The sequence below is a fragment of the Tachyglossus aculeatus genome, unplaced genomic scaffold (assembly GCF_015852505.1).
Source record: "Tachyglossus aculeatus isolate mTacAcu1 unplaced genomic scaffold, mTacAcu1.pri scaffold_194_arrow_ctg1, whole genome shotgun sequence".
NCBI lineage: Eukaryota > Metazoa > Chordata > Mammalia > Monotremata > Tachyglossidae > Tachyglossus > Tachyglossus aculeatus.
In genome coordinates this window covers 138,185-161,144 of record NW_024044910.1, presented here as the reverse complement: position 1 = coordinate 161,144, position 22,960 = coordinate 138,185, and the positions used below count along the sequence as shown (strand labels likewise).

General features: G+C 46.9%; 1 protein-coding gene across 1 annotated transcript in view; it reads right to left on the bottom strand.

Annotated features, from left to right (window-relative positions):
* The window catches only part of LOC119923409 (cilia- and flagella-associated protein 65-like), a gene marked incomplete at its 3' end in the record, with an annotated part of 198,524 nt that overhangs the window by 84,151 nt on the left and 91,413 nt on the right, over window positions 1-22,960 (bottom strand). The window contains exons 13-16 of the mRNA XM_038742808.1: window positions 21,324-21,569; window positions 12,508-12,783; window positions 12,153-12,248; window positions 8,572-8,730 (exon numbers count right to left, since the gene is read on the bottom strand). Coding sequence (XP_038598736.1) covers window positions 8,572-8,730; window positions 12,153-12,248; window positions 12,508-12,783; window positions 21,324-21,569 — 777 coding nt within the window. The remainder of the gene's footprint in view (window positions 1-8,571; window positions 8,731-12,152; window positions 12,249-12,507; window positions 12,784-21,323; window positions 21,570-22,960) is intronic.

The following is a 22,960-nucleotide window of genomic DNA, read 5'->3' as shown; positions in this document are numbered from 1 at the left end:
TTACAACCTGATCACCTTGTAACCTCCCCAGCGCTTAGAACAGTGCTTTGCACATAGTAAGCACTTAATAAATCCCATCATTATTATTATTATTATTATTACAACCTGATCACCCTGTAACCTCCCCAGCGCTTAGAACAGTGCTTTGCACATAGTAAGCGCTTAATACATGCCATCATCATTATTATTATAATTATAGTAATAATAATAATAATTATTATTATTATTACAACCTGATCACCTTGTAACCTCCCCAGCGCTTAGAACAGTGCTTTGCACATAGTAAGCGCTTAATAAACGCCATTATTATTACTATTATTATTATTATTGTTATTATTACAACCTGATCACCTTGTAACCCCTCCAGCGCTTCAAACAGTGCTTTGCACATAGTAAGCGCTTAATAAATGCCATTATTATTATTATTATTATTATTACAACCTGATCACCTTGTAACCTCCCCAGCGCTTAGAACAGTGCTTTGCACATAGTAAGTGCTTAATAAATGGCATCATCATTATCATTATTATTATTACAACCTGATCACCTTGTAACCTCCCCAGCGCTTAGAACAGTGCTTTGCACATAGTAAGCGCTTAATAAACACCATCATTATTATTATTATTATTACAACCTGATCTGTCATTGCTTGATTTCTATTCCCGTCCGTCTCCCCTTCTAGACTGTCAGCTCCTTGTGGGCAGGGCATGTGTCTGCTTAGTCATTCAATGGTATTTATTGAGCGCTTACTGTGTGCAGAGCACTGTACTAAGCGCTTGACTTCTGCCCACTTATGTCCAGATCTGTCATTTCTTGATTTCTATTCCTGTCCGTCTCCCCTTCTAGACTGTCAGCTCCTTGTGGGCAGGGAATGTGTCTGCTTAGTCATTCAATGGTATTTATTGAGCGCTTACTGTGTGCAGAGCACTGTACTAAGCGCTTGACTTCTGTCCACTTATGTCGAGATCCGTCATTTCTTGATTTCTATTCCTGTCCGTCTCCCCGTCTAGACTGTCAGCTCCTTGTGGGCAGGGCATGTGTCTGCTTAGTCAGTCAATGGTACTTATTGAGCGCTTACTGTGTGCAGAGCACTGTACTAAGCGCTTGACTTCTGCCCACTTATGTCCAGATCTGTCATTTCTTGATTTCTATTCCTGTCCGTCTCCCTAGACTGTCAGCTCCTTGTGGGCAGGGAATGTGTCTGCTTAGTCATTCAATGGTATTTATTGAGCGCTTACTGTGTGCAGAGCACTGTACTAAGCGCTTGACTTCTGTCCACTTATGTCGAGATCCGTCATTTCTTGATTTCTATTCCTGTCCGTCTCCCCGTCTAGACTGTCAGCTCCTTGTGGGCAGGGCATGTGTCTGCTTAGTCAGTCAATGGTACTTATTGAGCGCTTACTGTGTGCAGAGCACTGTACTAAGCGCTTGACTTCTGCCCACTTATGTCCAGATCTGTCATTTCTTGATTTCTATTCCTGTCCGTCTCCCTAGACTGTCAGCTCCTTGTGGGCAGGGAATGTGTCTGCTTAGTCATTCAATGGTATTTATTGAGCGCTTACTGTGTGCAGAGCACTGTACTAAGCGCTTGACTTCTGTCCACTTATGTCCAGATCTGTCATTTCTTGATTTCTATTCCCGCTCGTCTCCCCTTCTAGACTGTCAGCTCCTTGTGGGCAGGGCATGTGCCTGCTTAGTCATTCAATCGTATTTATTGAGCGCTTACTGTGTGCAGAGCACTGTACTAAGCGCTTGACTTCTGTCCACTTATATCCAGATCTGTCATTTCTTGATTTCTATTCCCGCTCGTCTCCCCTTCTAGACTGTCAGCTCCTTGTGGGCAGGGCATGTGCCTGCTTAGTCATTCAATCGTATTTATTGAGCGCTTACTGTGTGCAGAGCACTGTACTAAGCGCTTGACTTCTGTCCACTTATATCCAGATCTGTCATTTCTTGATTTCTATTCCCGCTCGTCTCCCCTTCTAGACTGTCAGCTCCTTGTGGGCAGGGCATGTGCCTGCTTAGTCATTCAATCGTATTTATTGAGCGCTTACTGTGTGCAGAGCACTGTACTAAGCGCTTGACTTCTGTCCACTTATGTCCAGATCTGTCATTTCTTGATTTCTATTCCTTCCCATCTCCCCTTCTAGACTGTCAGCTCCTTGTGGGCAGGGCATGTGTCTGCTTAGTCATTCAATGGTATTTATTGAGCGCTTACCGTGTGCGGAGCACTGTACTAAGCGCTTGACTTATCATCATCATCAATCGTATTTATTGAGCGCTTACTGTGTGCAGAGCACTGTACTAAGCGCTTGGGAAGTTGGCAACATCTAGAGACGGTCCCTACCCAACAGCAGGCTCAGAAGGGGGAGACAGACTACTGTCCTCCCCCAAGCGCTTACTACAGTGCTCTGCACACAGTAAAGTGCTCAGTAAATTGGACTGAATGAACGAATGACTGAATAATAATGATAATAATACAAATAGTAACAATAAAATGGCATTTGTTTAGCGCTTACTATGTGCCAGGCTTTGTACTAAGCGCTTGGGTGGACACAAGCAAATCAGGTGGGACTCAGTCCCTGTCCCCCATGAGGCTCACAGTCCCCAACCCCATTTTCCAGTTGAGGAAATCGAGGCCCAGAGATAATAATAATGGCATTTGTTAAGCGCTTACTCTAATAATAATAATAATAATAATAATGGCATTTATTAAGCACTTACTATGTGCAAAGCACTGTTCTAAGCGCTGGGGAGGATACAAAGTGATTAGGTTGTCCCACTTGGGGCTCACAGACTTAATCCCCATTTTACAGATGAGGGAACTGGGGCCCAGAGGCCCAGAGAAGTGAAGTAACTTGCCCAAAGTCACCCAGCTGACAAGTGGCGGAGCCGGGATTTGAACCCATGACCTCTGACTCCAAAGCCCGGGCTCTTTCCACTGAGCCACGCTGCTTCTCTTACTATGTGCCAAGCACTGTTCTAAGCGCTGGCGGGGGATACAAGGTGATCAGGTTGTCCCACGGGGGGGCTCACAGTCTTAATCCCCATTTTACAGATGAGGTCACTGAGGCTCAGAGAAGTTAAGTGACTTGCCCAAGGTCACACAGCAGACGCGGTGGAGCAGAGATGCGAAGCGACTTGCCCAAGGCCACACAGCGGACGAGTGGTGGAGGCGGGATTAGAACCCATGACCTCCTGACCCCCAGGCAGCCTTCCCTGGGGGAAGCAGCGTGGCTCAGTGGAAAGAGCCCGGGCTTGGGAGTCACAGGTCGTGGGTTCTAATCCTGACTCTGCCACTTCTCAGCTGTGTGACTTGGGGCAAGTCACTTCACTTCTCTGGGCCTCGGTTCCCTCATCTGTCAAATGGGGATGAAGACGGTGAGCCCCCCGTGGGACAACCCTGATTACCCTGTAACCTCCCCAGCGCATAGAACAGTGCTTTGCACATAGTACGTGCTTAATAAATGCCATTATTATTATTATTATTCTCTGTGCCTCAGTTCCCTCATCTGTCAAATGGGGATGAAGACTGTGAGCCCCCCGTGGGACAACCCTGATTACCCTGTAACCTCCCCAGCGCATAGAACAGTGCTTTGCACATAGTACGTGCTTAATAAATGCCATTATTATTATTATTATTCTCTGTGCCTCAGTTCACTCATCTGTCAAATGGGGATGAAGACTGTGAGCCCCCCGTGGGACAACCCTGATTACCCTGTAACCTCCCCAGCGCTTAGAACAGTGCTTTGCACATAGTACGTGCTTAATAAATGTCATTATTATTATTATTATTCTCTGTGCCTCAGTGCCCTCATCTATCAAATGGGGATGAAGATTGTGAGCCCCCCGTGGGACAACCCTGATTACCCTGTAACCTCCCCAGCGCATAGAACAGTGCTTTGCACATAGTAAGTGCTTAATAAATGTCATTATTATTATTATTATTCTCTGTGCCTCAGTTCCCTCATCTGTCAAATGGGGATGAAGACTGCAAGCCCCACATGGGACAACCTTGATTACCTTGTATCCCCCCAGTGCTTAGAACAGTGCTTGGCACATAGTAAGCGCTTAACAAATAGAGAAGCAGCATGGTTCAGTGGAAAAAGCCCGGGCTTTGGAGTCAGAGGTCATGGGTTCAAATCCCGGCTCCGCCACCTGTCAGCTGGGTGACTTTGGGTGAGTCATTTAACTGTTCTGGGCCTCAGTTCCCTCATCTGGAAAATGGGGATGAAGACCGTGAGCCCCCCGTGGGACAACCTCATCACCTTGTGACCTCCCCAGTGCTTAGAACAGTGCTTGGCACATAGTAAGCACTTAATAAATGCCGTTATTATTATTATTATTTGGGTGAGTCACTTCACTTCTCTGGGCCTCAGTTCCCTCATCTGTAAAATGGGGATTAAGACTGTGAGCCCCCCGTGGGACAACCTGATCATCTTGTGACCTCCCCAGTGCTTAGAACAGTGCTTTGCACAGAGTAAGCGCTTAATAAATGCCATTATTATTATTCGGGTGAGTCACTTCACTTCTCTGGGCCTCAGTGACCTCATCTGTCAAATGGGGATGAAGAGTGTGAGCCCCACGTGGGACAACCTTGATTACCTTGTATCCTCCCCAGTGCTTAGAACAGTGCTTGGCACATAGTACGAACTTAACAAATAGAGAAGCAGCGTGGCTAGAGAAGCAGCGTGGCTCAGTGGAAAGAGCCCGGGATTTGGAGTCAGAGGTCATGGGTTCAAATCCCGACTCCGCCAATTGTCAGCTGTGTGACTTTGGGCGACTCACTTCACTTCTCTGGGCCTCAGTGACCTCATCTGTCAAATGGGGATGAAGACTGTAAGCCCCCTGTGGGACAACCTGATCACCTTGTAACCTCCTCAGTGCTTAGAACAGTGCTTGGCACATAGTAAGCGCTTAGTAAATGCCATTATTATTATTATTATTATTTGGGGGAGTCACTTCACTTCTCTGGACCTCAATGACCTAGTCTGTCAAATGGGGATGAAGAGTGTGAGCCCCACATGGGACAACCTTGATTACCTTGTATCCTCCCCAGCGCTTAGAACAGTGTTTTGCACATAGTAAGCGCTTAATAAATGCTATTATTATTATTATTATTATTATTATTATTACTATTTGGGGGAGTCACTTCACTTCTCTGGGCCTCAATGACCTCGTCCGGAAAATGGGGATGAAGACTGTGAGCCCCACAGGGGACAACCTTGATTACCTTGTATCTCCCTAGCGCTTAGATCAGTGCTTGGCACATAGTAAGCGCTTAATTCATTCATTCAATCGTATTTATTGAGCGCTTACAGTGTGCAGAGCACTGGACTAAGCGCTTGGGAAGTCCAAGTTGGCAACATCTAGAGACAGTCCCTACCCAACATTCATTCAATCGTATTTATTGAGCACTTACTGTGTGCAGAGCACTGTACTAAGCGTTTGGGAAGTCCAAGTTGGCAACATAGACGGTCCCTACCCAACATTCATTCATTCATTCAATCGACAGCGGGCTCACAGTCTATTTTTATATATTATTATAATTAGAGAAGCAGCGTGGCTCAGTGGAAACAGCCCGGGCTTTGGAGTGATCAGGTGGAAAAGGTGATCAGGTTGTCCCTCGGGGGGCTCACAGTCTTCGTCCCCATTTTCCAGATGAGGGAACTGAGGCCCAGAGAAGTGAAGTGACTCGCCCGAAGTCACACAGCTGACAACTGGCGGAGCCGGGGTTTGGAGTCAGAGGTCATGGGTTCAAATCCCGGCTCCGCCAATTGTCAGCTGGGTGACTTTGGGCCAGTCACTTCACTTCTCAGTTCTCACTCCCCCTCATCCCCCTCTCCATCCCCCTGCCTTACCTCCTTCCCTCCCCCACAGAACCTGTATATATGTATAGATGTTTGTACATATTTATTACTCTACTTGTACATATTTATTCTATTTAGTTTATTTTGTTAATCTGTTTTGTTGTGTTCTCTGTCTCCCCCTTCTAGACCGTGAGCCCACTGTTGGGTAGGGACCGTCTCTAGATGTTGCCAACTTGGACTTCCCAAGCGCTTAGTCCAGTGCTCTGCACACAGTAAGGGCTCAATAAATACAATTGATTGATTGGTTTTGTTCTCTGTCTCCCCCTTCTATCAATCAATCAATCAACCGTATTTATTGAGCGCTTACTGTGTGCAGAGCACTGGACTAAGTGCTTGGGAACACACAGAGACAGTCCCTACCCACCAGCGGGCTCACAGTCTAAAAGGGGGAGACAGAGAACAAAACCAAACATACTAACAAAATAAAAGAAACAGAATAGATATGGACAAGTAAAATAAATGAATAAATAGAATAATACTTATCAAAGTATCTTCCAGAGAGCTGACCAATCATTCATTCATTCAACCGATGGTATTTATTGAGTGCTTACTATCTGCAGAGCATTGTACTAAGCACTTGGGAGAGTCCAATAGACAAAAAAAGGCATATTCCCTGCCCACACAAGCTTACAATCTAGAGGGAAGGCCAATTTCAAAGCAATACAAGGATGCTTTCATATTTAACGAGCTTAGCCTTCTAGCCTGTGAGCCCGCTGTTGGGTAGGGACCATCTCTATATGTTGCCGACTTGGACTTCCCAAGCGCTTAGTACAGTGCTCTGCACACATTAAGCGCTCAATACATATGATTGATTGATTGATTGATTGGTTTTGTTCTCTGTCTCCCCCTTCTAGACTGTGAGCCCGCTGTTGGGTAGGGACCGTCTCTATATGTTGCCAACTTGGACTTCCCAAGCACTTAGAACAGTGCTCTGCACACAGTAAGCGCTCAATAAATATGATTGATTGATTGATTGATTGATTGGTTTTGTTCTCTGTCTCCCCCTTCTAGACTGTGAGCCCGCTGTCGGGTAGGGACCGTCTCTACATGTTGCCAACTTGTACTTCCCAAGCGCTTAGTCCAGTGCTCTGCACACAGTAAGCGCTTAATAAATACGATTGAATGAATGAATGAATGAATGAATGAATGAATGAATCCCCCTTCTACACTGTGAGCCCACTGTTGGGTAGGAACCATCTCTATATGTAGCCAACTTGGACTTCCCAAGCACTTAGTCCAGTGCTCTGCACACAGTAAGCGCTCAATAAATACGATTGACTGATTCTCTGGTATTAACAAATACCAACATTATTATTATTAAGATGATGATTTCCCGCCTTCTCCCGTCTCCCCACCCCGGGACGCCAGGGGAGAGAACGGTGCTTTGCACATAGTAAGCGCTTAACAAATGCCATTATTCTATTCCGTTCGATCGTATCTGATGATGATGAGAAGCAGCGTGGCTCAGTGGAAAAGAGCCCGGGCTTTGGAGTCTGAGGTCATGGGTTCGAATCCCGGCTCTGCCATTTGTCAGCTGGGTGACTTTGGGCGAGTCACTTCTCTGGGCCTCAGTGACCTCATCTGGAAAATGGGGATGAAGACTGTGAGCCCGCCATGGGACAACCTGATCACCTTGTAACCTTCCCAGTGCTTAGAACAGTGCTTTGCACATAGTAAGCGTTTAATAAATGCCATTTAAAAAAAAATAAATAAATACGATTGACTGATTGATTCTCTGGTATTAACAAATACCAGCATTATTATTATTAAGATGATGATGATGATTTCCCGCCTTCTCCCGTCTCCCCACCCCGGGACGCCAGGGGAGAGAATGGTGCTTTGCACATAGTAAGCGCTTAATAAATGCCATTATTCTATTCTGTTCGATCGTATTTGATGATGATGAGAAGCAGCGTGGCTCAGTGGAAAAGAGCCCGGGCTTTGGAGTCAGAGGTCATGGGTTCAAATCCCGGCTCTGCCATTTATCAGCTGGGTGACTTTGGGCGAGTCACTTCTCTGGGCCTCAGTGACCTCATCTGGAAAATGGGGATGAAGACTGTGAGCCCGCCATGGGACAACCTGATCACCTTGTAACCTTCCCAGTGCTTAGAACAGTGCTTTGCACATAGTAAGCGTTTAATAAATGCCATTTAAAAAAAATAAATAAATACGATTGACTGATTGATTCTCTGGTATTAACAAATACCAGCATTATTATTATTAAGATGATGATGATGATGATTTCCCGCCTTCTCCCGTCTCCCCACCCCGGGACGCCAGGGGAGAGAACGGTGCTTTGCACATAGTAAGCGCTTAACAAATGCCATTATTCTATTCTGTTCGATCGTATCTGATGATGATGAGAAGCAGCGTGGCTCAGTGGAAAAGAGCCCGGGCTTTGGAGTCTGAGGTCATGGGTTCGAATCCCGGCTCTGCCATTTATCAGCTGGGTGACTTTGGGCGAGTCACTTCTCTGGGCCTCAGTGACCTCATCTGGAAAATGGGGATGAAGACTGTGAGCTCACCATGGGACAACCTGATCACCCTGTAACCTTCCCAGTGCTTGGAGCAGTGATTTGCACATAGTAAGCGCTTAATAAATGCCATTATTATTATTATCATCATCATCATCACCAATCGTATTTACTGTTTGATTATATCATTATAAATGAATAATATTTATGATGATGATGACGCTCACCTTGAGGTGGCCGGTCGTGCCCTCGCCGGTCACCCGCAGGAAATAGCGGGTCACGGCGGAGGCCGGAGGCGGGTTGGAGGCCGTGCCCACCCAAACCCACAGCCCCACGCGGACCAGGTATTTGGCCTCCTCCGCCGGCGTCAAGGTCCACACCTGCGTCTGCGGACGGAGAGAGATGGACGACCGTCGGACCCCTGTCAGAGGGACCCCCCGTCCCCGTCCCACCGCGGGGAATGTGCCAGAGGAGCAGCGGGGCTCAGTGGAAAGAGCACCGGCTTTGGAGTCCGAGGTCCTGGGTTCAAATCCCGGCTCCGCCAACTGTCAGCTGGGTGACTGTGGGCAAGTCGCTTCACTTCTCTGGGCCTCAGTTCCCTCATCTGGAAAATGGGGGTTAAGATTGTGGGACCACCTTCTAGACCGTAAGCCCGCTGTTGGGTAGGGGCCGTCTCTATATGTTGCCAACTTGGACTTCCCAAGCGCTTAGTACAGTGCTCTGCACACAGTAAGCGCTCATCTCTGTCTCCCCCTTTTAGACTGTGAGCCCACTGTTGGGTAGGGACCGTCTCTATATGTTGCCAACTTGGACTTCCCAAGCACTTAGTCCAGTGCTCTGCACAAAGTAAGCGCTCAATAAATACGATTGATGATGATGATGACGATGATAAATACGACTGAATGAATGAATGAATGACAACCTGATCACCTTGTAACCTCCCCAGCGCTTAGAACAGCGCTTTGCACGTAGTAAGCACTTAATAAATGCCATTATTATTGCTAGTAGTAGTAGTAAGTGCTTAACAAATACCATCATTATTATTATTATTGTTATTCTCTTGTCCTCTCCAAAGTGCTTGGTACAGTGCTCTAGACCGTGAGCCTGCTGTTGGGTAGGGACCTTCTCTATATGTTGCCAACTTGGACTTCCCAAGCGCTTAGTACAGTGCTCTGCACACAGTAAGTGCTCAATAAATACGATTGATGATGATGATGATGATGATAAATACGACAATGACTGAATGAATGACAACCTGATCACCTTGTAACCTCCCCGGCGCTTAGAACAGTGCTTTGCACGTAGTAAGCGCTTAATAAATGCCATCATTATTATTACTGGCTCTGTTAATAATAACAATTCATTCATTCATCCAATCGTATTTATTGAGCGCTTACTGTGTGCAGAGCACTGGACTAAGCGCTTGGGAAGGACAAGTTCGCCACATCTAGAGACGGTCCCGGCCCAACAGTGGGCTCACAGTCTATTATTATATATTATTATAATTAGAGAAGCAGCGTGGCTCAGTGGAAAGAGCACCGGCTTTGGAGTCAGAGGTCGTGGGTTCAAACCCCGGCTCCGCCAATTGTCAGCTGGGTGACTGTGGGCTAGTTGCTTCACTTCTCTGGGCCTCAGTTCCCTCATCTGTAAAATGGGGGTTAAGACTGTGAGCTCCCTGAGGGACAACCTTCTAGACTGTGAGCCTGCTGTTGGGTAGGGACCATCTCTATATGTATATATGTATATATGTTTGTACATATTTATTACTCTATTTATTTATTTATTTTACTTGTACATATCGATTCTACTTATTTTATTTTGTTAATATGTTTGGTTTTGTTCTCTGTCTCCCCCTTTTAGACTGTGAGCCCACTGTTGGGTAGGGACCATCTCTAGATGTTGCTGACCTGTACTTCCCAAGCGCTTAGTACAGTGCTCTGCACACAGTAAGCGCTCAATAAATACGATTCATTGATTGATTGACTGATCATCTTGTAACCTCCCCAGCGCTTAGAACAGTGCTTTGCACATACTAAGCACTTAATAAATGCCATCATTATTATTACTGGCTCTGTTAATAATAACAATTCATTTATTCATTCAATCACATTTATTGAGCACTTACTGTGTGCAGAGCACTGGACTAAGCGCTTGGGAAGTACAAGTTGGCAACATCTAAAGACGGTCCCTACCCAACGATGGGCTCACAGTCTATTATTATATATTATTATAATTAGAGAAGCAGCGTAGCTCAGTGGAAACAGCCCAGGCTTTGGAGTCAGAGGTCATGGGTTCAAATTCCGACTCTCCCAACTGTCAGCTGTGTGACTTTGGGCAAGTCACTTCACTTCTTTGGGCCTCAGTTCCCTCATCTGTCAAATGGGGATGAAGACTGTGAGCCCCCCGTGGGACAACCTGATCACCTTGGAACCTCCCCAGTGCTTAGAACAGTGCTTTGCACATAGTAAGCGTTTAATAAATGCCATCATTATTATTACTGGCTCTGTTAATGATAACAATTCATTCATTCAATCGTATTTATTGAGCGCTTACTGTGTGCAGAGCACTGGACTAAGTGCTTGGGGAGGACAAGTTGGCAACATAGACGATCCCTACCCAACAGCGGGCTCACAGTCTATTATTATATTATTATTATAACTAGAGAACCAGCGGGGCTCAGCGGAAAGAGCCCGGGCTTTGGAGTCAAAGGTCACGGGTTCAAACCCCGGCTCCTCCAATTGTCAGCTGGGTGACTTTGGGCAAGTCACTTCACTTCTCTGTGCCTCAGTTAGCTCATCTGTAAAATGGGGGTGAAGACTGTGAGCCCCAAGAGGGACAACCTGATCAATCAATCAATCAATCAATCAAACAATCGTATTTATTGAGCGCTTACTATGTGCAGAGCACTGTACTAAGCGCTTGGGAAGTACAAATTGGCATCACATAGAGACAGTCCCTACCCAACAGTGGGCTCACAGTCTAAAAGGGGGAGACAGAGAACAGAACCAAACATACCAACAAAATAAAATAAGTAGGATAGAAATGTACAAGTAAAATAAATAAATAAATAAATAAATAAATAGAGTAATAAATATGTACAACCATATATCCATATATACAGGTGCTGTGGGGAAGGGAAGGAGGTAAGACGGGGGGGTGGAGAGGGGGACGAGGGGGAGAGGAAAGAAGGGGCTCAGTCTGGGAAGGCCTCCTAATCCTCTAACCTGATCCTCTTGTAACCTTCCCAGTGCTTAGAACAGTGCTTTGCACATAGTAAGCGCTTAATAAATGCCATTATTATTATTAGTATTATTATTGTTAGAACAGTGCTTGGCACAAAGTAAGCGCTTAACAATTCTACACTGTGAGCCCGCTGTCAGGTAGGGACCGTCTCTAGATGTTGCCGGCTTGGACTTCCCAAGCGCTTAGTACAGTGCTGTGCACACAGGAAGCGCTCAATAAATATGATTGAATGAATGAATGAATGAATACTAAGCACTTGGGAAGTCCAAGTTGGCAACATATAGAGACGGTCCCTACCCAACAATGGGCTCACAGTTAATGCTGTGCATTTAGCTTTAATTCTATTTGTTCTAACGACTTGACACCTGTCCACATGTTTGGTTCTGTTCTCCGTCTCCCCCTTCTAGACTGTGAGCCCACTGTTGGGTAGGGACTGTCTCTGTATGTTCCCAAGCGCTTAGTACAGTGCTCTGCACATAGTCAGCGCTCAATAAATAAGATTGATTGATCGATTATTATATCCAGAATCAGAGAAGGAGAGAAGAGGGGGCCGGGCGGGACTCACGGCGGCCTGGTTGGGCAGAACGACCCCGGAGCCGGGCTGGACGCGGAGGAGGTCGGCGCGGCCCGGCGGGATCTCTATATGTTGCCAATTTGCGCTCAGTCCAGTGCTCTGCACATAGTCAGCGCTCAATAAATAAGATTGATTGATTGATTATTATATCCAGAATCAGAGAAGGAGAGAAGAGGGGGCCGGGCGGGACTCACGGCAGCCTGGTTGGGCAGAACGACCCCGGAGCCGGGCTGGACGCGGAGGAGGTCGGTGCGGCCCGGCGGGATCTCTATATGTTGCCAATTTGCGCTCAGTCCAGTGCTCTGCACATAGTCAGCGCTCAATAAATAAGATTGATCGATCGATTATTATATCCAGAATCAGAGAAGGAGAGAAGAGGGGGCCGGGCGGGACTCACGGCGGCCTGGTTGGGCAGAACGACCCCGGAGCCGGGCTGGACGCGGAGGAGGTCGGCGCGGCCCGGCGGGATCCTCCACTGGAAGGCCAAGGGCAGGCGACTGTCGCTGTGCAGGCTCAGGGAGCGGGTGGACGGGAAGCCCGGGAAGGCCGGCGGGAAGCAGAGATTCCCGCTTCCTTCCAGGCGCAGCTGGGCCGACTCCTCCCGGCTCAGCAGCGTGATCTCCTGGGAAGAGAAGGGGGCCAGGTGGAAGAGGTGGCACTCAATCAGTCAATAATAATAACATTATTATTATTATATAGAGTAATTATTATAAGCGCTTAGTACAGTGCTCTGCACGTAGTAAGCGCTCAATAAATACGATTGATGATAATAATAACAGTATTTGTTAAGCGCTTAGAGAAGCAGCGTGGCTCAGTGGAAAGAGCCCGGGCTTTGGAGTCAGAGGTCATGGGTTCAATCCCGGCTCCACTAATTGTCAGCTGGGTGACTTTGGGCAAGTCACTTCACTTCTCTGGGCCTCAGTTACCTCATCTGTAAAATGGGGAATAAGACTGTGAGCCCCCCGTGGGACAACCTTATCACCTTGTAACCTCCCCAGCGCTTAGAACAGTGCTTTGCACATAGTAAGCGCTTACTTCAATCAATCAATCGTATTTATTGAGCGCTTACTGTGTGCAGAGCACTGTACTAAGCGCTTGGGAAGTACAAGTTTGCAACATATAGAGACAGTCCTTACCCAACAGTGGGCTCACAGTCTAGAATGGGGAGACAGACAACAAAAACAAAACATATTAACAAAATAAAATAAACAGAATATGTACAAGTAGAGTAATAAATATGTACAAACATATATATATATATATATATATACATATATATATACAGGTGCTGTGGGGAGGGGAAGGAGGTAAGGCGGGGGGATGGGGAGGGGGAGGAGGGGAACAGGAAGGAGGGGGCTCAGTCTGGGAAGGCCTCCTGGAGGAGGTGAGCTCTCAGTAGGGCATTGAAGGGAGGAAGAGAGCGAGCTTGGCAGATGGGCAGAGGGATTGGGGGCATTCCGGGCCCGGGGGAGGACGGGGGCCGGGGGTCAACAGTGGGACAGGTGAGAACAAGGCACAGTGAGGAGGTTAGCGGCAGAGGAGTGGAGGGTGCGGGCTGGGCTGTAGAAGAAAAGAAGGGAAGTGAGGTAGGAGGGGGTGAGGTGATGGAAAGCCTTGAAGCCGAGTGTGAGGATTTTTTGCCTGATGCATAGGTTGATTGGTAGCCACTGGAGATTTTTGAGGAGGGGAGTAACATGCCCAGAGCATTTCTGCACAAAGACGATTCGGGCAGCAGCCTGAAGTACAGATTGAAGTGGGGAGAGACAGGAGAATGGGAGATCAGAGAGGAGGCTGATGCAGTAATCCAGTCGGGATGGGATGAGAGATTGAACGAGTAGGGTAGCGGTTTGGGTGGAGGGGAAAGGGCGGATCTTGGTGATGTTGCGGAGGTGAGACCGGCAGGTTTTGGTGACGGATTGGATGTGAGGGGTGAACGAGAGAGCGGAGTCGAAGATGACACCAAGGTTGCGGGCTTGTGAGACGGGAAGGATGGTAGTGCCGTCAACAGTGATGGGAAAGTTAGGGAGAGGGCAGGCTTTGGGAGGGAAGATAAGGAGTTCAGTCTTGGACATATTGAGTTTTAGATGGTGGGCAGACATCCAGATGGAGATGCCCTGAAGGCAGGAGGAGATACGAGCCTGGAGGGAGGGAGAGAGAGCAGGGGCAGGGACGTAGATTTGGGTGTCATCAGCGTAGAAATGATAGTTGAAGCCGTGGGAGTTCACCAAGGGAGTGAGTGAAGATAGAGAACAGAAGGGGACCAAGAACTGACCCTTGAGGAACCCCTACAGTAAGGGAATGGGAGGGGGAGGAGGAGCCAGATTGATATCTGGAGTGAAACTTCACACCCAGCTCTTTCCTAAATGATCTGGGTCAGTGCTCTGCATACAATAAGTGCTCAATAAATACCATTAATGATGTTATTTTCCTAGCAGATAATTGTTCTGGATTATTAAGAATTCCCATACCTATGATCTATCAAATGGATCTATCTCTGCCCTATTCTCTGGTAGGCATCACAAAAGATATATTATTCCGAAGGAAATCCTCTATGCACGCATGAGGATTCCTATTACTAGGCCTCTTTGAGCTAACAACTATGACATTTATCAATCAATCAACTGTATTTAATGAGCACTGTGTGCAGAACACTGAACTAAGGATTTGGGAGAGTACAAGAGATATATAATGTATATTACATATTAGTACATATTTTATTATAATTATATCATCTTACATTATAATTTATACAAATATATATCATCAATCGTATTTATTGAGCGCTTACTATGTGCAGGGCACTGTACTAAGCGCTTGGGAAGTGCAAATTGGCAACATATAGAGACAGTCCCTACCCAACAGTGGGCTTACAGTCTTGTAGACATACAATATACTATTTGTCAAGTGCTTACTATATTCTAAGCATTGGAGCAGATTTAAGGTTATGAGATGAGATACAGTCACTGTCCTTCACTGCTCATAATCTATTTTATTCCTATTTTACTGTCGATGAAGCAGGTCCAGAGATTAAGCGACATGTCTACGGCCATCCACAGCAGGTCAGTGACAGAGCTGGGATTAGAACCCAGGTCTCCCAACTTCCAGACCTATCCTCTTTCCACTAGGTCATACTCTACTCTCATTGTGGAAACAGACTATCGACCATGCCATTATTATTATTATTATTATTATTATTATACAAGGCGATCAAGTTGTCCCACAATCTTAACCCCCATTTGACAGATGAGTTAACTGCGGCACAGAGAATGATGACGATGATGATGATGGTATTTGTTAGGCGCTTACTATGTGCACTGTTCTAAGCGCTGGGGGGGATACGAGGCGGTCAACTCACAATCTTCCCCCCCGTTTGACAGATGAGGCAACTGCGGCACACAGAATGATGATGATGATGGTATTTGTTAGGCGCTTACTATGTGCACTGTTCTAAGCGCTGGGGGGGATACGAGGCGGTCAAGTTGTCCCACAATCTTAACCCCCATTTGACAGATGAGTTAACTGCGGCACAGAGAATGATGATGATGATGATGATGGTATTTGTTAGGCGCTTACTATGTGCACTGTTCTAAGCGCTGGGGGGGATACGAGGCGATCAAGGTGTCCCACAATCTTAACCCCCATTTGACAGATGAGTTAACTGCGGCACAGAGAATGATGATGACGATGGTATTTGTTAGGCGCTTACTATGTGCACTGTTCTAAGCGCTGGGGGGGATACGAGGCGGTCAAGTTGTCCCACAATCTTAACCCCCATTTGACAGATGAGTTAACTGCGGCACAGAGAATGATGATGATGATGATGATGATGGTATTTGTTAGGCGCTTACTATGTGCACTGTTCTAAGCGCTGGGGGGGATACAAGGCGATCAACTCACAATCTTCACCCCCGTTTGACAGATGAGGCAACTGCGGCACAGAGAATGATGATGATGATGGTATTTGTTAGGCGCTTACTATGTGCATCGTCATCATCAATCGTATTTATTGAGCGCTTACTGTGTGCAGAGCACTGGACTAAGCGCTTGGGAAGTGCAAATTGGCAACATATAGAGACAGTCCCTACCCAACAGTGGGCTCACAGTCTAAAAGGGGGAGACAGAGAACAAAACCAAACATACTGACAAAATAAAATAAATAGAATAGATATGTACAAATAAAATAAATAAATAAATGGAGTATAAAATATGTACAAACATATATAGATATATACATGTGCACTGCTCTACGCGCTGGGGGGGATACAAAGCGATCAAGTTGTCCCACAACCTTAACCCCCATTTGACAGATGAGTTAACTGTAGCACAGAGAATGATGATGATGATGGTATTTGTTAGGCGCTTACTATGTGCACTGTTCTAAGCACTGGGGGGGATACGAGGCGATCAGGTTGTCCCACGGGGGGCTCACAATCTTAACCCCCATTTTACAGATGAGGCAACTGAGGCACAGAGAATGATGTTGATGATGGTATTTGTTAGGCGCTTACTATGTGCACTGTTCTAAGCGCTGGGGGGGATACATGGCGATCAAGTTGTCCCACAATCTTAACCCCCATTTGACAGATGAGTTAACTGAGGCACAGAGAATGATGACGATGATGGTATTTGTTAAGCGCTTCCTATGTGGAAAGCACTGTTCTAAGCGCTGGGGGAGATACAAGGCGATCAAATTGTCCCACGTGGAGCTCACAATCTTAATCTCCATTTTACAGATGACTTAGGCACAGAGAATGATGATGATGATGGTATTTGTTAGGCGCTTACTATGTGCACTGTTCTAAGCACTGGGGGGGATACGAGGTGGTCAAGTTGTCCCACGGGGGGCTCACAATCTTAACCCCCATTTTACAGATGAGGTAACTGCAGCACAGAGAATGATGATGATGATGGTATTTGTTAGGCGCTTACTATGTGCATCATCATCATCAATCGTATTTATTGAGCGCTTACTATGTGCAGAGCACTGTACTAAGCGCTTGGGAAGTGCAAATTGGCAACATATAGAGACAGTCCCTACCCAACAGCGGGCTCACAGTCTAAAAGGGGGAGACAGAGAACAAAACCAAACATACTGACAAAATAAAAGAAATAGAATAGATATGGACAAATAAAACAAATAAATAAATAAATAGAGTATAAAATATGTACAAACATATATACATGTGCACTGTTCTAAGCGCTGGGGGGGATACGAGGCGATCAAGCTGTCCCACAATCTTAACCCCCATTTGACAGATGAGTTAACTGAGGCACAGAGAATGATGATGATGATGGTATTTGTTAGGCGCTTACTATGTGCACTGTTCTAAGTGCTGGGGGGGATACGAGGTGATCAAGTTGTCCCGTGTGGGGCTCACAATCTTAATCCCCATTTTACAGAGGAGTTAACTGCGGCACAGAGAATGATGATGATGATGGTAATTGTTAGGCGCTTACTATGTGCACTGTTCTAAGTGCTGGGGGGGATACGAGGCGATCAAGTTATCCCACAATCTTAACCCCCATTTGACAGATGAGTTAACTGCGGCACAGAGAATGATGATGATGATGGTATTTGTTAGGCGCTTACTATGTGCACTGTTCTAAGCGCTGGGGGGGATACAAGGCAATCAAGGTGTCCCACAATCTTAACCCCCATTTGACAGATGAGTTAACTGAGGCACAGAGAATGATGATGATGATGGTATTTGTTAGGCGCTTACTATGTGCACTGTTCTAAGTGCTGGGGGGGATACGAGGCGATCAACTCACAATCTTAACCCCCATTTGACAGATGAGTTAACTGCGGCACAGAGAATGATGATGATGATGGTAATTGTTAGGCGCTTACTATGTGCACTGTTCTAAGTGGTGGGGGGGATACGAGGCGATCAAGTTGTCCCACGTGGGGCTCACAATCTTAACCCCCATTTTACACATGAGTTAACTGCGGCACAGAGAATGATGATGATGATGGTATTTGTTAAGTGCTTACTATGTGCAAAGCACCGTTCTAAGCGCTGGGAAGGTTACAAGGTGGTCATATTGTCCCACTGGGGGCTCACAGTCTTAATCCCCATTGATGATGATTCTCCACTTCAATCCATACTTCATGCTGCTGCCCGGATTATCTTTGTCCAGAAACGCTCTGGGCCTGTCACTCCCCTCCTCAAGAATCTCCAGTGGCTACCAAACAATCTGCACATCAGGCAGAAACTCCTCACCCTGGGCTTCCAGGCTGTCCATCCATCCCCTCGTCCCCTCCTCCCTCACCTCCCTTCTCTCCTTGTCCAGCCCAGCCCGCGTCCTCCACTCCTCCGCCGCTGATCTCCTCACCGTCCCTCGCTCTCGCCCGTCCCGCCATCGACCCCCGGCCCACGTCCTCCCCCTGTCCCGGAATGCCCCCAATCCCTCTGCCCACCCGCCAAGCTCGCTCTCTTCCTCCCTTCAAGGCCCTATTGAGAGCTCACCTCCTCCAGGAGGCCTTCCCACACTGAGCCCCTTCTTTCCTCTCCCCCTCATCCCCCTCTCCATCCCCCCGTCTTACCTCCTTCCCTTCCCCACAGCACCTGTATATATGTATATATGGTTGTACAGATTTATTACTCTATTTATTTATTTATTTATTTATTTTACTTGTACATTTCTATCCCACTTATTTTATTTTGTTGGTATGTTTGGTTCTGTTCTCTGTCTCCCTCTTTTAGACTGTGAGCCCACTGTTGGGTAGGGACTGTCTCTATGTGATGCCAAATTGTACTTCCCAAGCGCTTAGTACAGTGCTCTGCACATAGTAAGCGCTCAATAAATATGATTGATTGATTGATTGATTGATTGATGATGATGGTATTTGTTAAGCGCTTACTATGTGCAAAGCACTGTTCTAAGCGCTGGGGGGATACAAGGCGATCAAGTTGTCCCCCTGGGGGCTCACAGTCTTTATCCCCATTTTACAGATGACTTAACTGAGGCACAGAGAATGATGATGATGATGATGGTATTTGTTAAGCGCTTACTGTGTGCAAAGCACTGTTCTAAGCGCTGGGGGGGATACAAGGTGATCAAGTTGTTCCACGTGGGGCTCACAATCTTAACCCCCATTTTACAGATGAGTTAACTGCGGCACAGAGAATGATGATGATGATGGTATTTGTTAAGTGCTTACTATGTGCAAAGCACTGTTCTAAACGCTGGGAAGGTTACAAGGTGGTCATGTTGTCCCACTGGGGTCTCACAGTCTTAATCCCCATTTTCCAGATGAGGTCACTGAGGCACAGAGAAGTGAGGTGACTTGCCCAAAGTCACACAGCTGACAATTGGCGGAGCCGGGATTTGAGAAGTGAAGTGACTTGCCCAAAGTCACCCAGCTGACAATTGGCAGAGCCGGGATTTGAACTCATGACCTCTGACTCCAAAGCCCGGGCTCTTTCCACTGAGCCACACTGCTTCTCTTGTCATACATTGAGCACTTACCTCGTGCAGAGCATTCATTCAATCGTATTTATTGAGCGCTTACTGTGTGCGGAGCACTGTACTAAGCGCTTGGGAAGTACAAGTTGGCAACATATAGAGACGGTCCCTACCCAACAGCGGGCTCACGGTCTAGAGCACTGTACCAAGCACTTGGGAGAGGACAAGAGAATAATAATAATAATCATAATGATGGTATTTGTTAAGCACTTACTACCACTACTAGTAATAATAATGGCATTTATTAAGTGCTCACTATGTGCAAAGCACTATTCTAAGCACTGGGGAGGTTACAAGGTGATCAGGAGGCCTTCCCAGACTGAGCCCCCTCCTTCCCCTCTCCACAGCACCTGTATATATTCATTCATTCACTCAAATTTATTGAGCGCTTACTGTGTGCAGAGCATTGTACTAAGTGCTTGGGAAGCACATGTTTCTGCAGATTTATTACTCTATTTATTTCACCTGTACATATTTACTATTCTATTTATTTTATTTTGTTAATATGTTTCGTTTTGTTCTCTGTCTCCCCCTTCTAGACTGTGAGCCCGCTGTTGGGTAGGGACCGTCCCTCGATGTTGCCGACTTGAACTTCCCAAGCACTTAGTCCAGTGCTCTGCACACAGTAAGCACTCAATAAATACAACTGAATGAATGAATGAATGAATCCCCCTCCTAGCCTGTGAGCCCACTGTTGGGTAGGGACCGTCTCTAGATGTTGCCAACTTGGACTTCCCAAGCGCTTAGTCCAGTGCTCTGCACACAGTAAGCGCTCAATAAATACGATTGAATGAATGAATGAATGAATGAATGAATGAATGAATGAATGAATCCCCCTCCTAGACTGTGAGCCCACTGTTGGGTAGGGACCGTCTCTAGATGTTGCCAACTTGTACTTCCCAAGCGCTTAGTCCAGTGCTCTGCACACAGTAAGCGCTCAATAAATACGATTGAATGAATGAATGAATGAATGAATCCCCCTTCTAGACTGTGGGCCCACTGTTGGGTAGGGCCCGTCTCTAGATGTTGCCAACTTGTACTTCCCAAGCACTTAATCCAGTGCTCTGCACACAGTAAGCGCTCAATAAATATGATTGAATGAATGAATGAATCCCCCTTCTAGACTGTGGGCCCACTGTCGCGTAGGGACCGTCTCTAGATGTTGCCAACTTGGACTTCCCAAGCGCTTAGTCCAGTGCTCTGCACACAGTAAGCGCTCAATACGATTGAATGAATGAATGAATCCCCCTTCTAGACTGTGGGCCCACTGTTGGGTAGGGACCGTCTCTAGATGTTGCCAACTTGGACTTCCCAAGCGCTTAGTCCAGTGCTCTGCACACAGTAAGCGCTCAATAAATACGACTGAATGAATGAAAGGATGAATCCCCCTTCTAGACTGTGAGCCCACTGTTGGGTAGGGACCGTCTCTCTATGTCTATGTTGCCAACTTGTACTTCAATCAATCAATCAAACTTCAATCAATCAATCAATCGTATGTTGCCAACTTGGACTTCCCAAGCGCTTAGTCCAGTGCTCTGGGCACAGTAAGCGCTCAATAAATACAATTGATTGATTGCAGAGCAGTGGATACTCAATAAAAACGACTGACGGACCCGGATCGGTCCGGATGGGCATCGAACTCCAGGGCCAGTGGCCCCAGAGCTGCCAGGGGGCAGGGGAGGGGCTCCTCACCTGGGTATGGTCCGGGCAAGCATTGAGTTCGAGGGTGAGCCGGTCCTGTCGCCAGGCGGTGCCCTGCGGGCGGGTGGAGACGAGGATGACATGGTGGGCCCCGGGGGCCACGCTGCCCGCCGCGGGCCGGACTCTGAGCGCCGGGAGGCTGGCCGGGCACAGCTTGAAGGTCAGCAGGGTGGTGCCCGTGTTGGTCAGCAGGAGACTGCGGTAGGCCGGAGCCTGGGCCGGCACGGCTGGAAACACCTGGGCGGGCCGGCGGCGGGAAGGGAAGAGAGAACAAAAGTGTAAGACTAATAATAATTATAATCATCAATCAATCAATCGTATTGATTGAGCGCTCACTGTGTGCACAGCACCGGACTCAGCGCTTGGGAAGTCCAGGTTGGCAACATCTAGAGACGGTCCCTACCCAACAGCGGGCTCACATTCATTCATTCATTCAATCGTGTTTATTGAGCGCTCACTGTGTGCAGAGCACCGGACTAAGCGCTTGGGAAGTCCAGGTTGGCAACATCTAGAGACAGGCCCTACCCAACAGCGGGCTCACATTCATTCATTCATTCATTCAATCGTATTTATTGAGCGCTCACTGTGTGCACAGCACCGGACTCAGCGCTTGGGAAGTCCAGGTTGGCAACATCTAGAGACGGTCCCTACCCAACAGCGGGCTCACATTCATTCATTCATTCATTCATTCATTCAATCGTATTTATTGAGCGCTCACTGTGTGCAGAGCACTAGACTAAGCGCTTGGGAAGTCCAAGTTGGCAACATCTAGAGACGGTCCCTACCCAACAGTGGGCTCACATTCATTCATTCATTCAATCGTATTTATTGAGCTTTTACTGTGTGCAGAGCACTGGACTAAGCGCTTGGGAAGTCCAAGTTGGCAACATCTAGAGATGGTCCCTACCCAACAGCGGGCTCACAGGCTAGAAGGGGGAGACAGAGAACAAAACAAAACATGGAGACAGGTGTCCAAATCATCAGAACAAATACAGCTATATTCATTCATTCATTCAATCATATTTATTGAGCGCTTACTGTGTGCAAAGCACTGTACTAAGCGCTTGGGAAGTCCAAGTTGGCAACATATAGAGACGGTCCCTACCCAACAGCGGGCTCACATTCATTCATTCACTGTTGTATTTATTGAGCGCTTACAGTGTGCAGAACACCGTACTAAGCGCTTGGGAAGTCCAAGTTGGCAACATCTAGAGACGGTCCCTACCCAACAGCGGGCTCACATTCATTCATTCATTCATTCAATCGTATTTATTGAGCGCTCACTGTGTGCAGAGCACTAGACTAAGTGCTTGGGAAGTCCAAGTTGGCAACATCTAGAGACGGTCCCTACCCAACAGTGGGCTCACATTCATTCATTCATTCAATCGTATTTATTGAGCGCTTACTGTGTGCAGAGCACTGGACTAAGCGCTTGGGAAGTCCAAGTTGGCAACATATAGAGTCGGTCCCTACCCAACAGCGGGCTCACAGGCTAGAAGGGGGAGACAGAGAACGAAACAAAACATGGAGACAGGTGTCCAAATCATCAGAACAAATACAGCTATATTCATTCATTCATTCAATCATATTTATTGAGCGCTTACTGTGTGCAAAGCACTGTACTAAGC